We start from the raw sequence: 16,716 nt of genomic DNA, 5'->3' as shown, positions 1-16,716 counted from the left end.
ACTAGCTCTTGCCCCTCTACTAGCTCTGACAGGGCAACTAAAGATCAGCAACCTTCATCCAAAAAGGTAAACCGACGAAATAGGGGTGAATACAGGTGGTGTTACGAGAACTTCGAAATTTATATTGAATATCAGCAAGTTATATGTGCATATACTCCCCCACCAACAGAGTCTATGTCCCCAGCCGAATATTTTTCTATGTTTTTCTCGGATGAAATGACTGATAAGATATTGTTAGAAACGAATCGCTATGCAATGACGAAGGACAACAAATTCATCGATGTCACAAAACAAGAGATTTACTCTTGACTTTCAATTACTCTCTACATGGGAATAATAAGATTGCCTAGCTACAAGCTCTACTGGGAGAAAGAGCTGAACTATACTCTCTTCTCTGGAAAGATGTCCCGAGACAGTTTCACATTGATCCGAAGATACTTGCACTTCAATGACAACAGTTAGTACAAGCCAAAAACAGATCCTGGATATGATCGTTTGTTCAAGGTGAGGCCCATAGTTGACCTGCTGCAAAAAAAATTTGATGAGAACTGAGCCTGAAGAAAGACACAGTATTGATGAACAGATTATCCCATTCAAGGGAAGACCTGTTATGTGGCTGTATATCCAAAATAAGCCGCACAAGTGGGGGTTCAAAGTATTTACTCGAGCTGGAAGTAGTGGGAGCATGTATAACATCGAAATTTACCAAGGCCGAGGAACTGTGGAAGCTGGGCCCTTCGGTCTCGGTGGAGATGTTGTTATGAGCTCTTGAGATCCCTGGAACCCAAAGCGGGGCCCAAGATATTTTTCGACAATTGGTTTTCAAGCGTAGACCTTGTCTTTCATCTGAAGGAGATTGGATATGATTGCGTTGGGACTATTCGTCAGAACCGTCTTTCAGGATGCGAAGTGATGGAAGAAAAGGGAATGAAATGCCTTCGTATGGGAAACATCGACTGGAGAATTGAAAAATTGACAGAAGTTTGCTTGGTGCGCTGGTATGATAGCAAAGTGGTCATGCTTGTGTCGAACTACGTTGCAGTTGAGCCCAAGGATACCTGTAGACGTTGAGACTCCTCCGAGAAGAAATACGTGAAAATCGAAAGGCCCGCAGTGATCAAAGAGTACAACAAGTACATGGGTGGCGTGGACTAGGCTGAAATGCTTTTTGAGCTCTATCGCTCAAATTTCAAGGCAAGACAGTGGTATATGCGCATATTCTACTACGTTCTTGACAGTGCAGTAGTCAGTGCCTGGCTAATTTAGCGTCATCACTGCTGGCAGTCCAATGTTCCTCTGCTGAAGTTCAAAACCGTCATTGCATACTCTCTTGGATACTGCGACACACCTCGAAGGCACCCTGGTAGACCATTATCTCTGGAAGTCGAAGGTGCTCCTCCACGAAAAATACCTACACAGCCTACCCCCCTCCCTACAGACGGGCATCATAACTGGCAAAATCATTTCCTTGAGTTCAGAAAAGATAAAAAACGCTGTCGAATTGGTCAGAGGAATACAAAAATCCTGTGTAGCATGTGCCTTTGAATTGCACTGTGCCTTGCTCCCGAGAGGAACTGTTTTCTCTCCTGCCACAGGAGATGAACTCTTTTTTTACTTTTGTAGTAGTTACTAGTTTTGTCTGATACAAAAATACATGGCATTATTTAAAAAAAATACTCCACTAAGGAAGGATGTCCTTTTAAAAGGACATGACGGATCTCGAACCCTGACCCAGATACCGAAAATGTGACTCCATATTTGAGTTCAGTGATTTTTTTTTCATCTAGAAACATCCTTCAAATATTATTGTATTGAATATTATTCAATATTTTCCTATCGATTTTATAATTCAGTACTTAAAGGGTTAATAAGATTGTTTAACTTTTAGAGAGTGTTTTCCCCTTTTTGAAAATCAGGCAATTTTTTTTCAGGCTCGTAGCCTCTGATGAGTAGTACTAAACTTAATGAAACTTATATATATGGAATCAAGATAATTAGTCAATTTTTTTATATATATATTGGTGTTGAAATTGCATTCTTTCAGAGTTTCAGATACCATTGAGTCATGTCGTTCCTTATTTACAGTTCGTTATCACGAACCGTTTGGTTTTATTAGCTTTGAACAAGTACTAGTTCTTGGCGAAAAAAAAAACAGCAACAAAAACTTTAAATAAAACTTCAATAGTAACCAAAACTATAAACAGTAGTAATTTTGATAAGAACATTCACATCGAAAAAATTGTTTTTTTATAGTTATTTAAGGTTAATAAAGTTCATTTAGTTTAGAATTTCTTATCAATAGTTACGGCCCTGAGAAAGTCCGACGAATTTGAAAATGGGGGAAAAACGATAATCGTTTCTAGCCATTGGTCATAAAATGCAAGAAGAAGGATCAGTTTAATGGAAACTGAAAATTCTAGTACCTTTTTTTATAGCAGCAAAAGATATCTCAACAAGCGAAGTCGCCTTTTCTGCCATTTTCAGCCACAAAAAACGGGTTTGGCTCGAAAAAACCTGAAATAATGTTAATTTAAGATTTTGAGATAGCCAATCAATTCTATTCCCAAATCTATTCCCTTAACTCCCAGTTTCAGAGGCCACGATATTGCAGAGCAATGCATCCGCCCCTACTGATATTAAATAAAAAAAGTCTTTACAACTGAAATTAAAGAGCAACAAAAGGAATTCAAACGAACGGGAATTGTTACGCATATGAATGGGCTGCCCCCTCCTAAACACCTTGCTCTTTGTACTAAAGTTTTTTAATAAGTTTGATTTCTTTACTTTTAAAAAAGATTCAAATTGTTCCAAGTAAAAGAGCCTTATGTTTCAGGAGTCGTTCTTAAAGAATTGGGACAAAATTCCAATTATAGCACAAAGAGCTACAGTTTAAGGAGGGACATTCGCCCCTGCTAATATTTAATTAAAAAAAAATAAGCTTTTACAACTTAGATTAAAGACCAACAGTAGGAATTCAAACGAAAGGTAATTGTTACGTATATGAATGGGTCACCCTCTCCTGAACACCTTGCTCTTCGCGCTAAAGTTTTTCTTTAAAGTTTGTTTTCTTTACTTTTAAAAAAGATTCTTTTTGTTCTAATGAAATGAACCTTATGTTTCAGGAGTCTTTCTTAAAGAGTTGGGACAAAATTCAAACTATAGCACAAAGAGCTCAAGTTTGAGGAGAGACCAACACCAAAGAGGTGTTGAGGAGGGAGAAACCTTCTCATATGCGTAATAATTTATGTTCGTTTAAGTTTTAATGTTGCTCCATACTTTCAGTTGAAAAAACTTGTTTTTTTATTGATTTTTTGTTCTTTTTTAAAATAATTTCGAAGAATTTCGCATAGGAATCCAGGCAAATTCCCCAAGAGTAAAATTTCCTCTGAAAAATTCACCCCAATCCCCAACCGAAAAATATATGCATATTTTCAGTAACACATACCATACGTAAACGATTGATAAATTCCATAGTTTTTCTCTAGGGGATGTGGGGGGGGGGGTCATTTATCTGCAGAGGCATAGTTATTCAGTTTTTCACGATATTTTAGGTCTCGCCTAAAATATTTACATTTCTATAGTGACCTCTAATATAAGGTCTATGGATAATCATCAGGTGGTTCCGGTTGCAAATTTTTAACTTATTAATTAAGCAAAAAATTTTTTTTCCTCAGCTGCCCAGTCTGGGGTAATACCATTTTACTGACTATCTGGGCTGTTTTTTCTTCTTTTTTTTTTGTATAACTCCCAAAGCTTGTGACAAGCTTAGACAGTGAAACCCAAGACACAAAAACAGACAGTCAAATAAATAATGGTCAACCAAAATTTAATTCGTTTTTTGTTAGAACAACTGCCTTAGCTTATAATTGAGTTTACTTGCCTAACACTTTCGGCAGACAGGCCCTTTTAGGCTTTGGACACTCATTCCCCTTATAATTCCTGTCAACTTGTTGGTCAACTAACATTAAATCAAATTTTTATTAGTGTAAATGTCTAAGTTTATAAATTGAATCAATCGCCTTGCCTGACACTGATTGCGAAATGATCCAATTTTGACTTAATACGCTTGTTTACCTGTCATTCCACGCAAATTAACGGTCCTGTGTCAATTATGAATTCTTGGTTCAACTTCCCTAAGACATAGGTAGGACTACCTTATTTGCCTCTCATTGTAATCTAATTGTCCTTTGTCAATTTTAAATTCTTGGTCAGCCTACCTGAGACTCTAGGCGGGCGTGCCTTGCTAAAAGATAACAAACTAGTATTGGTCTAATAAGAGAGGCATACTTCACTCACCCTTTACCCGTGCCATTTAACCAAACACTTGTAGATTTTAGGATTATCAAACAGTTCGTGGTAACGAACTGTAGTAAGGAGCGACCCGGCTCAATAGTAAACGAATCTCTAAAAATCGGAAATTTGATGCTATAATATACATCAAAAGAATACATCGGATTTCTATGCTGATTTTAAATATATAAGTTTCATCAAATTTAGTCTTTGTCATCAAAAGTTACGAGCCTGAGAAAATTTACCTTATTTTGGGAAATAGGGAGAAACACCCCTTAAAAGTCATATAATCTTAACTAAAATCACACCATCGCATTCTGCGTATCCGAGAACCCTTTAGCAAAAATTGCAAGTTCTTATCTACAAAAATGCGGAATTTCGTATTTTTTTGCCAGAAGACAGATCACGGGTGCGTGTTTATTTGTTTTTTTTTGTTTTTTTTTCCCCAGGGGTCATCGTATCGACCAAGGGTTCCTAGAATGTCGTAAGAGGGCTCATTCTAACGGAAATGAAAAGTTCTAGTACTCTTTTTAACTTACCAAAAAAACTGGAGGGCACCTAGGCCCCCTCCCATACTCATTTTTTTCCCAAAGTCAACGGATCAAAATTTTGAGATAGCCATTTTGTTCTGCATAGTCAAAAACTATAATAACTATGTCTTGGGGACGACTCACTCCCCCAAAGTCCGTGGGGGAGGTGCTGCAAGTTACAAACTTTGACCGGTGTTTACATACAGTAATGGTTATTGGGAAGTGTACATACGTTCCCAGGGGAATATTTTGGTTTGGGGTGGTGTTAAGGGGAGGGGATATGTGGGAGAATCTTTCCTTGGGGGAATACGTCATGGGGGTAGTGAAATTCAATGAAAAGGGTGCACTATTTTCTAGCATTACTTTAAAAAAAAACAATGAAAAAATAAACATGAAAAGGTTTTTTCAATTGTAAAGTAAGGAATAGTATTAGAACTTAAAACGAACAGGGATTATTACGCATATGAGGGGTTCTAAAAATACTTTAGGATAAAGAGCGAGGTATTTAGGAGGAGATAAATACCTCGCTCTTTATGCAAAAGTATTTTTAGTAATTTCAACTATTTATTCTACGGCCTTTCTGATTCAGGGGCCATTCTTAAAGAATTGGGACAAAACTTAAGATTTAGAGTAAAGAGCGAGGTATTAACGAAGGGATCAACCCCCTCATATACATAATAAAAATATAAGATTATAAAAGTTTGTTACGGAGCTTAATTCTTACGTTACGTATATTTTATACTAATAAAATCGTTCGTTAAATTTTTGTGGAATTGACCAATATTTTGTTCTAATAATATAATACATATTATATCTCATATTATATATATTATATTATATATTGTACATATATAGAGTATAATTTAATGTTATCAAATACCAGATATGCTATGATTTTTGTTGCGTATCAGTGGTCAAAATAAATCTTGGCTATGATCGTATTTTGGTAGTGATTCCTTGTAACACAGCAGCCTGTCGGTAAATTTTTCGCAGTTCGTATTATTGACTTAAAAATAAAGTGAACACACCACTCGATGTCTTTTTTTATGTTCTTTACGAATTTAATAATCGTTTCTATCGCAAATTCAAATTTAAGCACTTTTTGACCTCACCTAACTAACCCAGCCTAACCTAACTAACCAAACTATAAATAATTTTGGCGCTGAGAAAACGTATTATTTTGTAAAAAACGACCAAAAACGCATACTTTAATTGGAAAATTGGCGTCAAGGAAGAAGAAAACGGCATAAACGGCAAAATAAAATATATTTATCCAACTTAATCGTTGAAAATTGGTGCTTGTAGATTATATAACATTTTAAAAAAAGGATTTATAATGAAACAGTAAGTTTCTCAGACAGTCTGAAATTGACTTTCAGACTCATTGAAAATCAATGAGGTATACTGTTACATTTCGTCCGAGTTTGAGGCTGGAAGTGGAGCAAACGAAATAGCTAGTGGACTATTGACCTAGATAGACCTAGATAGTGGACTATTGACCATTGACCATTTGACCCATTGACTAGAAAAAGTTCTTGATGCTTACCTTGATATCTGTCAGTTAATTACTTTGTCGGACTCCTTCGTGTCCCAGAACCGAAACTCAATTATAAGCTTCGCCATTCCAGACGTTCTAAGAAAATTTCCACGCTTAGAAAAAGTGGTTATGAAGCATTGTGAACCAGGTCATTCGACTATACAGGAGGTTGATGCTGTATATAGCACTATTGAGTGGGGGCTAAAGCACCTTGATTTGTTTACTCCATTAGATCTGGTGAGATGGTTAATGTACTTCAGTTAAAAAGTTTCCCAAAACTTTGACTGTCTGTGTTGTTGAACCTCTTGTTTTGCCCAAACTTTGTTCTCAACAACTCAGGTAGATCAAAATATTGATCCACCTGATGCGAAAATCAAAGACGTCAAGTATCTCCTGAAGTTCATCCCCAACCAAGACCAGAAGTACCAGAAGTATTTTGAAACCAAGACTGAACAGTACTACAAGGCCAAGGGGGATACTGGACGTTTGGAAGCCTCTCCGTCTGCGCGAGATCCATGTCCAGAGGAGGATTCCGGCCAGCAAAGAAACTCAACAAAAAATGAACGTTTCTGAGTTTTTTTTTTAAATTTCTATACTTTTTCAAATAGTATTGCTGCATCAGAACTCGTTTGTCGTATCTTCATGGTGAAAAGAATAGGCAGCCCACACCATTTTGTCGTATCTAAGTTTACTAAAATTTCGGTAAGGTCGGATTGTCGTATCTGTATTTCATTTCAAGTTTTGACAATGAAAACTTCACCTTTTTCATCTCATATTCGGGAGACCCTCCTAGTTATTTTTTTTTTTTATGAATTTGCGAAGAAAATCGGTTGTACCGTGTAAGTTCCAACAAAGGTGAAAATTTCAAAGTCGTTTTTCTCGGAATTTTGAAAACCTTAGTTACGACAAAACCGCTCTCAGGGGACGATTTGCGCACAGAGACGTGTTTGCCCTAAAAATATATCAAATTTATAAAATGTCATCATTTTTATGCAATTCTGAAAAAGGCTCAAATCAGCTGTGCCTTTCGCTCATACTATCTGTCTTGGCTTTTTCTCCAATTACCAATTGATGGCAAATTTATTTTAATTCAACTGTTGTTATTAGCTGTTTTTAAAGAACCTTCATTCACTAAACTAGCAATTGCGGAATACTGTATATTTGTATAATGGATAGCAGGATAAACTTCAGGAAAAGATATACGGGGGCCTATGATTTCCCCCTTAAAAGCCATATCCAGGGTTTACCTGTTCTTAACCTCCTCCCTCCCGCAATAGTTTTTTCCAGCTCATAAAATCATAACAAAATGCAATTTTGTGTGTGTGATGCACAAAAAATGTGCATCGAATGGCTGAAAATAGCCCCCCCCCTTCAAACAATAATCCTGAATACACCATTGACCTCTCTAAAAAGTTCTAGAGGCAAATGTAACATCGTAAGGTATTCTGGGCCCTGAGTTTTGAAGGTAGATAGATCAAACAGTTCGTGGTAACGAACTGTAGTAAGGAGCGACCCGGCTCAATAGTAACCAAAACTCTAAGAAATGTAATTTTGATACCAATAGCTACATCAAAAGAATCAAATTTTAATGCTGATTTAAATATATAAGTTTCATCAAGTTTAATTATACCCATCAAAAGTTACGAGCCTGAGAAAGTTTGCCGATTTTAGAAAATAGGGGGAAACAGCCCCTAAAAGTCATAGGACCTTAACGAAAATCACACCATCAGATTCAGAGTATTAGAGAACTCTATTTTAGAAGTTTCAAGCTCCTATCTAGAAAAATGTGGAATTTTGTATTTTTTGCCATAAGGCTGATCACGAATGCGTGTTTATTTGTTTGATTTTGTTGTTTTTTTCCCCAGGGGTGATCGTATCGACCCAGTGGTTTTAGAATCTTGCAAGAGGGCTAATTTTAATTAAAATGAAAAGTTCTAGTGCGCTTTTTAAGTGACCAAAAAATTGGAGGGCACCTAGGCCCCCTCCCACGCTAATTATTTTCCCAGAGCCACCGAATCAAAATTCTGAGATAGCCATTTTATTCAACGTAGTCAAAAAACCTTATAATTATGTCTTTGGGGATGACTTACTCCCCCACGGTCCCCATAGGAGGGGCCACAAGTTACAAACTTTGAGCAGTGCTTACATATAGTAATGGTTATTTGGAAGTGTATAGACGTTTTCTGGGAGATTTTTAGGTTGGGGTGGGGGTTGAGAAGGTGGGGATATGTTTGGGGAACTTTCCATAGAGGAATTTGTCATGGGGGAAGAAAAGTTTCATGAAGGGAGTGCAGGATTTTTGTTGTAAAAAAATTTTACAACAAAATTTTAAAAATTAAAAAAAAAATTTTTTTTTAAATTTTATTTTTAATAAAATTTAAAAAACAATGAAAAAATAAATACGAAAAAGATTTTTCAACTGAAAGTAAGGAGAAGCATTAAAACTTAAAAGGAACAGAAATTATTACGCATATGATGGGTTCAACTACTCCTAATACCTCGCTCTTTACGCTAAAGCATTTTTAGTAATTTCAATTATTTATTCTACGGCTTTTGTGATTCAGGGGTTATTCTTAAGAAATTGGGACAAAGTTCAAGCTTTAGTGTAAAAAACGAGGTACTGACGAGGGGGTGAACCCCTTCATATACGTAATAAAAACATGAGAATACAGCAGTTCGTTACGTAAGCTAATTTGTAAGTTATTTATATCTTTTACTAATAAAAACATTGCTAAAAAACTAAAAGTTCTAGTTGCCTTTTTAAGTAACCAAAAAATCGGAGGGCAACTAGGCTTCCTCCCCCGCTCCTTTTTTCTCATAATCATTCAATAAAACCACGAGAAAGCCAATTAGCCAAAAAATAAATATGCAAATTTTGTTTTAATTATTCATCTGTGGAGAGCCAAAATTAAAACATGCGTTGATTCAAAAACGTTCAGAAATTAAATAAAAAAAAGTTTTTTTAACTGAAAGTAAGGAGCGACATTAAAAATTAAAACGAACAGAAATTACTTCATATATGAAAGGGGCTGCTTCCTTATCAACGCCCCGCTCTTTACGCTAAAATTTTCTACTGTTCTACAAAGTAGAGTTAAAAGAAGCTCGTAAATGGAAGAAAAGGCCCCATTTCTGCGGTTCTATGTCTTTTGTTACTTAAAGATATGGCGGTAGAATTTTGGGTTTTCGTTAGAATAACACTTTTCTTCGATATCCTGCAATCTCTGGTTCATAACAGAAAAAAAAGAAAACGAAAAAAACGAAAAAAACAAATAAACACACACACCCGACCGACCCAAAATTTGGTTACCTTGTAGACAGATGCTTGAAAATTCTGGAAGGAGCTTCTCTGATAGCCAGTGTCTGATAGTTCCATTTCCATGAATGTCAATCTTTATAAGGGAGGTAACTCTTTTCTAATTGGTCAAATTTTCGTAGGTTCGTAGCCTTTGGTGGGTAATTTTAAACTAATGAGATTTGTATATTTGAAGTCACAAAAAAACAATTTTTTTCAAGTTTTCAAAAAGAGGGTTTTATGCTGATGTTTTAGAAATTTCAATTAGAATTTCTTCAGATTAACCTCTGATCTTCCAGCTTTTTGAGGAGCATACGCCGACTAGGCGTGCAATATAGATGTGAGAGCCTGATTATCTACTCTCACGTCCTTGATACACTTGGCGTTTCTTACCGAGCGTTTTCTTTTACCGTGCGTTTTTTTTTTATCGTAGTTGCTTTGTTGCGTACCCACTGGGCGGTAAACATTTTACCGTCGCAACATCAGTCACTCATAAAAGGTCTGATAGATGAAAAATAAATCTGAAACCGTACAAAAATAGTTTGTTTCATTCCTAGTTTTGTTCAAAAGATGAATAGAAGAGAATAACTTTTTACATTAACGTTGTTTCACTGTCGATTGAAGAGGAAGCAAATAAATAGACTTATTTGTGGTCATCGAATTAATAAAAGGAGAGAGGAAGTTAGGGCCTTCTAGACTATGCTTCCTTATTCAAGGAACGATGAAGAAAAGGGTTTCAATTATTCTCAGATGTCAATCTTGTCATTTGACAAATTGTACAAACTGCTGAAAAATTATATTCAAAAATAAATATGCAAATTTCGTTATAATTATTCATCTGCGGAGAACCAAAATCAAAACATGTATTATTCAAAAACGTTCAGAAATTAAAAATTAAAAAAAAAATTCACATAAAGTAAGGAGCGACATTTAAACTTAAAAAGAACAGAAATTACTTCGTATATGAAAGGGGCTGCTCCCTCATCAACACCCCGCTAAAGTATTATCCTGTTTTAAAAAGTCGAGTTGAGAGAAAGAGTCAAACTTTAGCATAAAGAGCAGGGCGTTGATGAGGGAGCAGCCCATTTCATATACGAAGTAATTTCTGTTTGTTGTAAGTTTCAATATCGCTCCTTACTTTCAGTTAAAAAAAACTTGTTTTTTTTTTAAAACAATGACAATGACTCAGGCAGAGAGATAGAGACATTATTAACACAATAATTTATAGCATAGTTTACTTCACCAGAAGGGAAACTCCCAGAGGTTTTATTAAATAGCAGGTAAAAAATACATATATGCAACCAACAGCATCAAAAAGGAAAGTAAAGGGAATATGAAAAATATTATTTACTGAGAAAAAAGCAGAGACTAAACTTAGAAAAGATAAAAATAAAGTCTCATTTTTTTTTTTTAGTCTTTTGTGAGGAAGTATCTTTTCACCATCACTTTTAATACAGTGCAATGCGAGGGGGCTCCCGCTTTCTCGCTCTTGGTGTACATCTCATAGCGCCAAATATACTGTAGAGGTCACATTTGGCACAGATTTTACTACCCTTGGCAAGCTTACACCCCACTTGGCATCCACTACCTGGTGTATATGCACTCTCAGCAGAAGGTGTAGCTTTATAAACATGTTCCGGATTATATTCAAGCAGTCGTCGCAAAATTTCTAATAATATATGATGTTAATGCTGTATGCTGGATTTGCTGTAGAACATCGCAGAGTCTAGTATAATAACTTTAAAAGTCTCTATGTAAGAAATCAAATGAAGATGGCAGCATATTATTAAAATATTTTTGAACAAAACCTCAATTTCATGAAGTGTCGCTTTTACAACTTTTAAATTTCGATTAATCCTGAAACTGAACGTTTATATCGAAAAAAAACTTAAGGGCATTTCAAAAGAGACCCTGAAACCATTCGAAATGGAGTCGAATCGAAAAGGAAAATGTTCAAATTGTCATAGTTAAAAACCAAGAAGAGATGAATTACAGCCCCGCCTCCCTACCTTGATCAACAAGGAAAATGACTTTTTTGCATGGAAAGCACTGATGCGTCCTCTTTTTTCCTTCTTTTATTTCCCCCCTGGGATGGTCCTATCAAACCAGAAGTCATAGAATGTTGGGAGAGCACTCACTTGAAAGGAAATAATCATGCCTCCTTTAAATGGTAAAAGACATCATACCACAACAAGATGGCGTTTTTTGCCAATTAGTGCCCAGACATCTATTTTCTCCCAAAAAATATCAAAATGGAAGAGAATAAAAATTCAAAGAGAATCAATGAATTCATCACGGTTTGAATCCATAAATAGTTTTTGAGTCCCCCACCTTGACAAACCACAACAGAGCGGAGTTTTTGGCCAGTTTGTGCTACAAACCATAAATTTTGTCCCAAAGAGAGAAATTCCAAAGAATGGAAATTTTCCTAAGTCCAATTTTTTTCTTAAATCTGCAAATAGAGAAAAGTAAAGTGACGGTCAGACCCAAGGGCACAGATCGGGAGATAAAAGCATACACACAAACGCACAAAGTCCGACACGAAGGTACAAAGAGACAAGCAAACAAATAGTCAGACATACAGGCGCAGAGAAAGAGAGATCGTGTGCGAGAGAGCGAGAGAGAGAGAGAGAGAGAGAGAGAGAGAGAGAGAGAGAGAGAGAGAGAGAGAGAGAGAGAGAGAGAGAGAGCGATAGAGAGAGAGAGAAAGAGAGAGAGAGAGGGCGATAGAGAGAGAGAAATATTTATATATATATATATATATATATATAACTACATCAATTTGCTTTTGGAAATCCAAAGTTCAAGTGCTGTCTTTGAGGGGTCCTTTATAACTGTTTGATCTTTAGACTATTTTGAACACTTACCTAAAATTTCATTCAGATGTCCTTATTTAGATTGCAGGTAAAAAAAAGGATTGGAAAGGGCTTGTTGACCTCCATTCATATTTGTTCCTTAAAAATGGTACTAGAATTTTTTTGGTTTTTGGGTAAACAAAGGACTCAAGGCTATTTACCATAACACTATTTTTATTGCAAGTTATTAATGTAAAGATAGAAGCGTTAATAAATGGGCTCCGAATTTTGGAATCCATTTATCTCTTCTGGTTTTGCCTGTTTCTCAAAACTATTTTCTAGGTTAGGTTCTCCTTTAACCCTTTGAAGATAAGGCTATCAAATTCGAAGATTATTCAGTTTGTGTAGATTTTTAATTGTCCAGAGCTGTGAAGTGAGGCTAACTGTGAATTTGATTTAATTAGTAAAGGATGGACAGTCCCAAAATCTTTGGGATCGCTGCTGTGAAGCAGCTGAAGGTAACTGATTTTGCAGATGATTAAGCCCATCTGTTTTATATTCTGCTCCTTTATCTAAAATTTAGGATAAATATAATATTCCATTTATTTTCTGCTACTTATAATTATATAAAACCTATCAATTATTTTTTAAATAAAATCCTGTTAATTATGACTTTTTGTTTTCCTATGTGAATCGATAAATGATTATCCTCGGATTTGAATTTCAAGTTGCTTAATTTTGATTTAAGGGTTTCTATGCTTGAATTCTTTTTAATTTTCAAAGATAAATCGTTTAGTTTAACGTATTTGAAGTAAAAATTTCTCATAAAAACTAGTTTTTTGAAATTAAAAATGGAAAATCCACAGATTTATTCCTCTCACTCTTAACATGAAAATTTAACATTTGCTTTACGGCCCTCCAAAAATCACAATTCCTTCACAAATATTCTCCTCGAAATTCGCAAAAATTCTTTCGAGTTCAGCATGAACTATTGTGTGAAACCCAGATTATTATATAAAGTAACTGTTATTATGCTAATTGATTTTGATTGGTAATTTATATTTTTATTTATCAGGAACTGTTATATAATGTTATTGTTTTGATGCGACGGACGGGGTTTTTGTTCTGTTCACTACTGGTATGCGTTGTTTTCGGCTTTACTTATAGTTTTATATCGTAAAATGTTTTATTGCGCAATGACAAAGCCAAAAAAATTGCAAAATTTTTTGGGGTAGAAGGGTCTTTGGTTATCATTAAATCATTGTCCAGACATTTTCAAGTAAATGTTCTATAGAATTTTAGAACTTAAAGATTCTCTACCAAATGATCACAAAAGTCTGTTTGGATTTACTAATCCTATTTCATTACCTATGGAGTGTAGTAATCTTGTGATTTTTTTTCAAGACATATCTACAAGCTCGAACCCAATTGTAACCCTCTGAAACTGGCGCTAAATGTTAACGTGGACAGTGGTATGCTTTTCAATATTCATTCTTACGTTTTCAGGCTAATTTGAAAAGATGGTTCAAAATCTAACCCAAAATTTATTACTATAATAGAGCTGAAGTTTTAGCACAATAAACATCGTTGTCTTAAGTCTGAAAATATCATACAGTAAAAAAGGAAATTCATAGCAAATATGTATATCAAACTGTCTTTTAACCAGCTAAAATCGTATTTGATTTTTTTTAATCACTTAAAATTGAATCTTGTTTGTTTTTGTTTTTTGTACAGCTGGAGCAATACCAACATAAATTAGTATTGAAATCGTATCTGTATGGAGTTTTAGACCTTAGTTTTTAGTCAGAATTCTATTTCAAAGCTTCTCTTGAGATAGATGGTGCTAGTTTCTGTTGATTGCTAGATGGGTAGTTATTCTCTGGCTTCTGTAGTTGTGAGCGGTCCTTTGGCTGTTAATTGTGCCAATACCTCAGTTAAATTGCAACTGAATCATTCATGAGGAGATGAAAACCTACATTAAAGAATATCGACTATAGTGATTCCAAATGGTGGTCTTTCCATTTCTATGCCGCTCTTTTTATAGTTTCTCTAAAATTTGTTCTTGCTATAAACTTTCGTCATTAAAATAAACCGAAGTAAAAGTCGCCATTTGTGCCAATCACCATAGTCACCTGAGTTCTAAGTCATCAATTAGTTGGAAGTGACTAGTTTTTCTCTCTAAATAGGTTTTTTCAAAAAGTTTCAACTGACGCTGTTTATTATTCACTATTTAAGTAACAAACTTATTCATTATGAGCATTTATATGTGATTTTTATTGCAACTTTCATAGAGCCTAAAGATGAATCATCAAACAACGATAAACGTATTTCCCTTTATTTCCAATGAAACACGAATACAATCTTTTGGCTGGCTCTCCTGGCCTATCTGCAGATTGCAAACCCAGTTCTGGTCATCTTAAACTGGAGTCACAAACTGGCGAGAACAAAGGTATTTTCCAAGTATATTGAGCTTCTTGTGTGTATTTGGTTGTCCAAAATAATGAAGCATATCACTTCCTTTCACATTGTGTTGGGGCATCAAAGTTACATGCTGGGTGCCTCTTGTCGCGCTGGTTGGATTTGTCGAATAAACATTTAGTTAGCAAATGTCCTGGATAGGTGTAGTTAATAGGATATTAAATTCTATATCCCAAATAAATCCTTGAACAGAACGACAAACATACCTTTATTTGCAACTCTTTCCTAACTTTTGAAACTTTATTCATCTTTTTTTCTTTTTTGAAAAATAGGACATGTTTTCTTTCTGGTGCTTTTGCTTGTGAACAGGAAAGCTTTAAATATCTTTCATCATTTTTACATGAAACTCTCTTCAGAAAAATAGCTTTTTCCTTTCTGTTCGAGGGATTAAAGCCATCCATCAGTTGAAAACAAGACTTGTTAAAATTTATCACAGCCAAAATGAAGTGGTTTCTACCAGTATCACTGATGTATTGGCCCACTTTCACATAAAGAGACAGGAGCAATACGGAACAGTGTTTACGCACTTGGTAAAATGTTTTTCATAATCATTCCTTCTTATCTGGTCGTGGAGTTGCAGAAACAAGGGGGAGATTGGCATTGCAGCTTATAGTGAAGACATTCTGAAATGACCGACTTACAAAGTTTATGGGAAACGATACAGCTCTAGTTGTAAGCCATTTATTCGGAGTTATAATAGAGATAAAATCCACCACTGAAAAGGGGTTAATATCACTCTCATATAGAAGAGGCGAACAGGATTAAAAAAAGGCCACCTTATTTGGATTATTAAGTTGATAGTCCTATTGAAGAGAAGGTCGAATTTTTTGCCCAAAAGACACACCAGTTTATCCTTTACTTCTGCTGGTAGTTTATAACTGCTAAGGTCAAATGAATATGGAAGACCGTTTCCAAATCTTATTATGTTGGACATTTTACTTATCCTCCTTTGACTTTAGCTTTCAGGCAATGGCTTCTTTTTAAAAGGCTCCAAACCTGAAACTATTGCTGCATCTGGTAAAGTAAATGGTTCTGCTTTTCTTTTCCTTTCAATATTCAACCTAGAAAAGAAAACAGACGTCAATAGTTCGGAGATAAAAGAAATTTCAAGAAAAGTGACTTAAAAACGAACAGTGCCAAAACATAACTGATCCTACATATGGAGGAATCTTGATATATATAAAGGATTTGGTGAAATTTAGACTTAGACTTACAGTATAGAAGGACCCAAGCTCATTTTACCTCCCATAGGCTATTAATTAACGGGGAATATATATAGGGCCAAATAAACCTATGAGGGTAAAACGATCTTTTTTTTTATAAGTCGGTTTTTATTATTTCTAAAATCCCAAAACGGACCAAACGTTGTTTTAGAACGATCGGAATGAAACTATGAGGGGAAGCAGACGAGACATAAGACCTTAAAGAAGACTATAAATTGTGGAAGAAAAGGATGTTAGATCGATTAGTACAAATAGTCTAATTGTTGTTTTAGCCTGATCCGCTTTAAAATTTTGAGGTATGTACACACCTTAATTAAAATTCCAGTAGCAAGGACACCTCAATTTAATTTTTTTTATTTATTTACGCAAGCAAATCGTTACATCATAATACGATGTAGAAAGATTATTTTAATATAACGGTTGATTAAAATAAAGATAGTATTCCGGTTAATATATTTACGGTATAAACGTATTATGCCTAATCCGTATACGTATACGAACCTGGCATACACCATGTAGGCCAGGATTACTTCAGCCGTATAAGAGATAAAAGTTGCGGAGATATTTAGTT

The 16,716-nt window shown here is 35.1% G+C and overlaps 1 protein-coding gene across 1 annotated transcript in view; it reads right to left on the bottom strand.

The window, feature by feature from the left end:
* Window positions 1-14,644: 14,644 nt before the first annotated feature.
* The window catches only part of LOC136034439 (uncharacterized), a 179,473-nt gene continuing 177,401 nt past the window's right edge, over window positions 14,645-16,716 (bottom strand). Inside the window, exon 5 of the mRNA XM_065715620.1 lies at window positions 14,645-15,983. Within this exon, the coding sequence (XP_065571692.1) occupies window positions 15,972-15,983 (12 nt within the window). The 3' untranslated portion in view covers window positions 14,645-15,971. The remainder of the gene's footprint in view (window positions 15,984-16,716) is intronic.

This window comes from Artemia franciscana, chromosome 13, assembly GCF_032884065.1.
Source record: "Artemia franciscana chromosome 13, ASM3288406v1, whole genome shotgun sequence".
NCBI classification, from domain to species: domain Eukaryota; kingdom Metazoa; phylum Arthropoda; class Branchiopoda; order Anostraca; family Artemiidae; genus Artemia; species Artemia franciscana.
The sequence above is the reverse complement of the archived record's forward strand: the minus strand, read 5'-3'. Positions and strand labels throughout refer to the sequence as shown.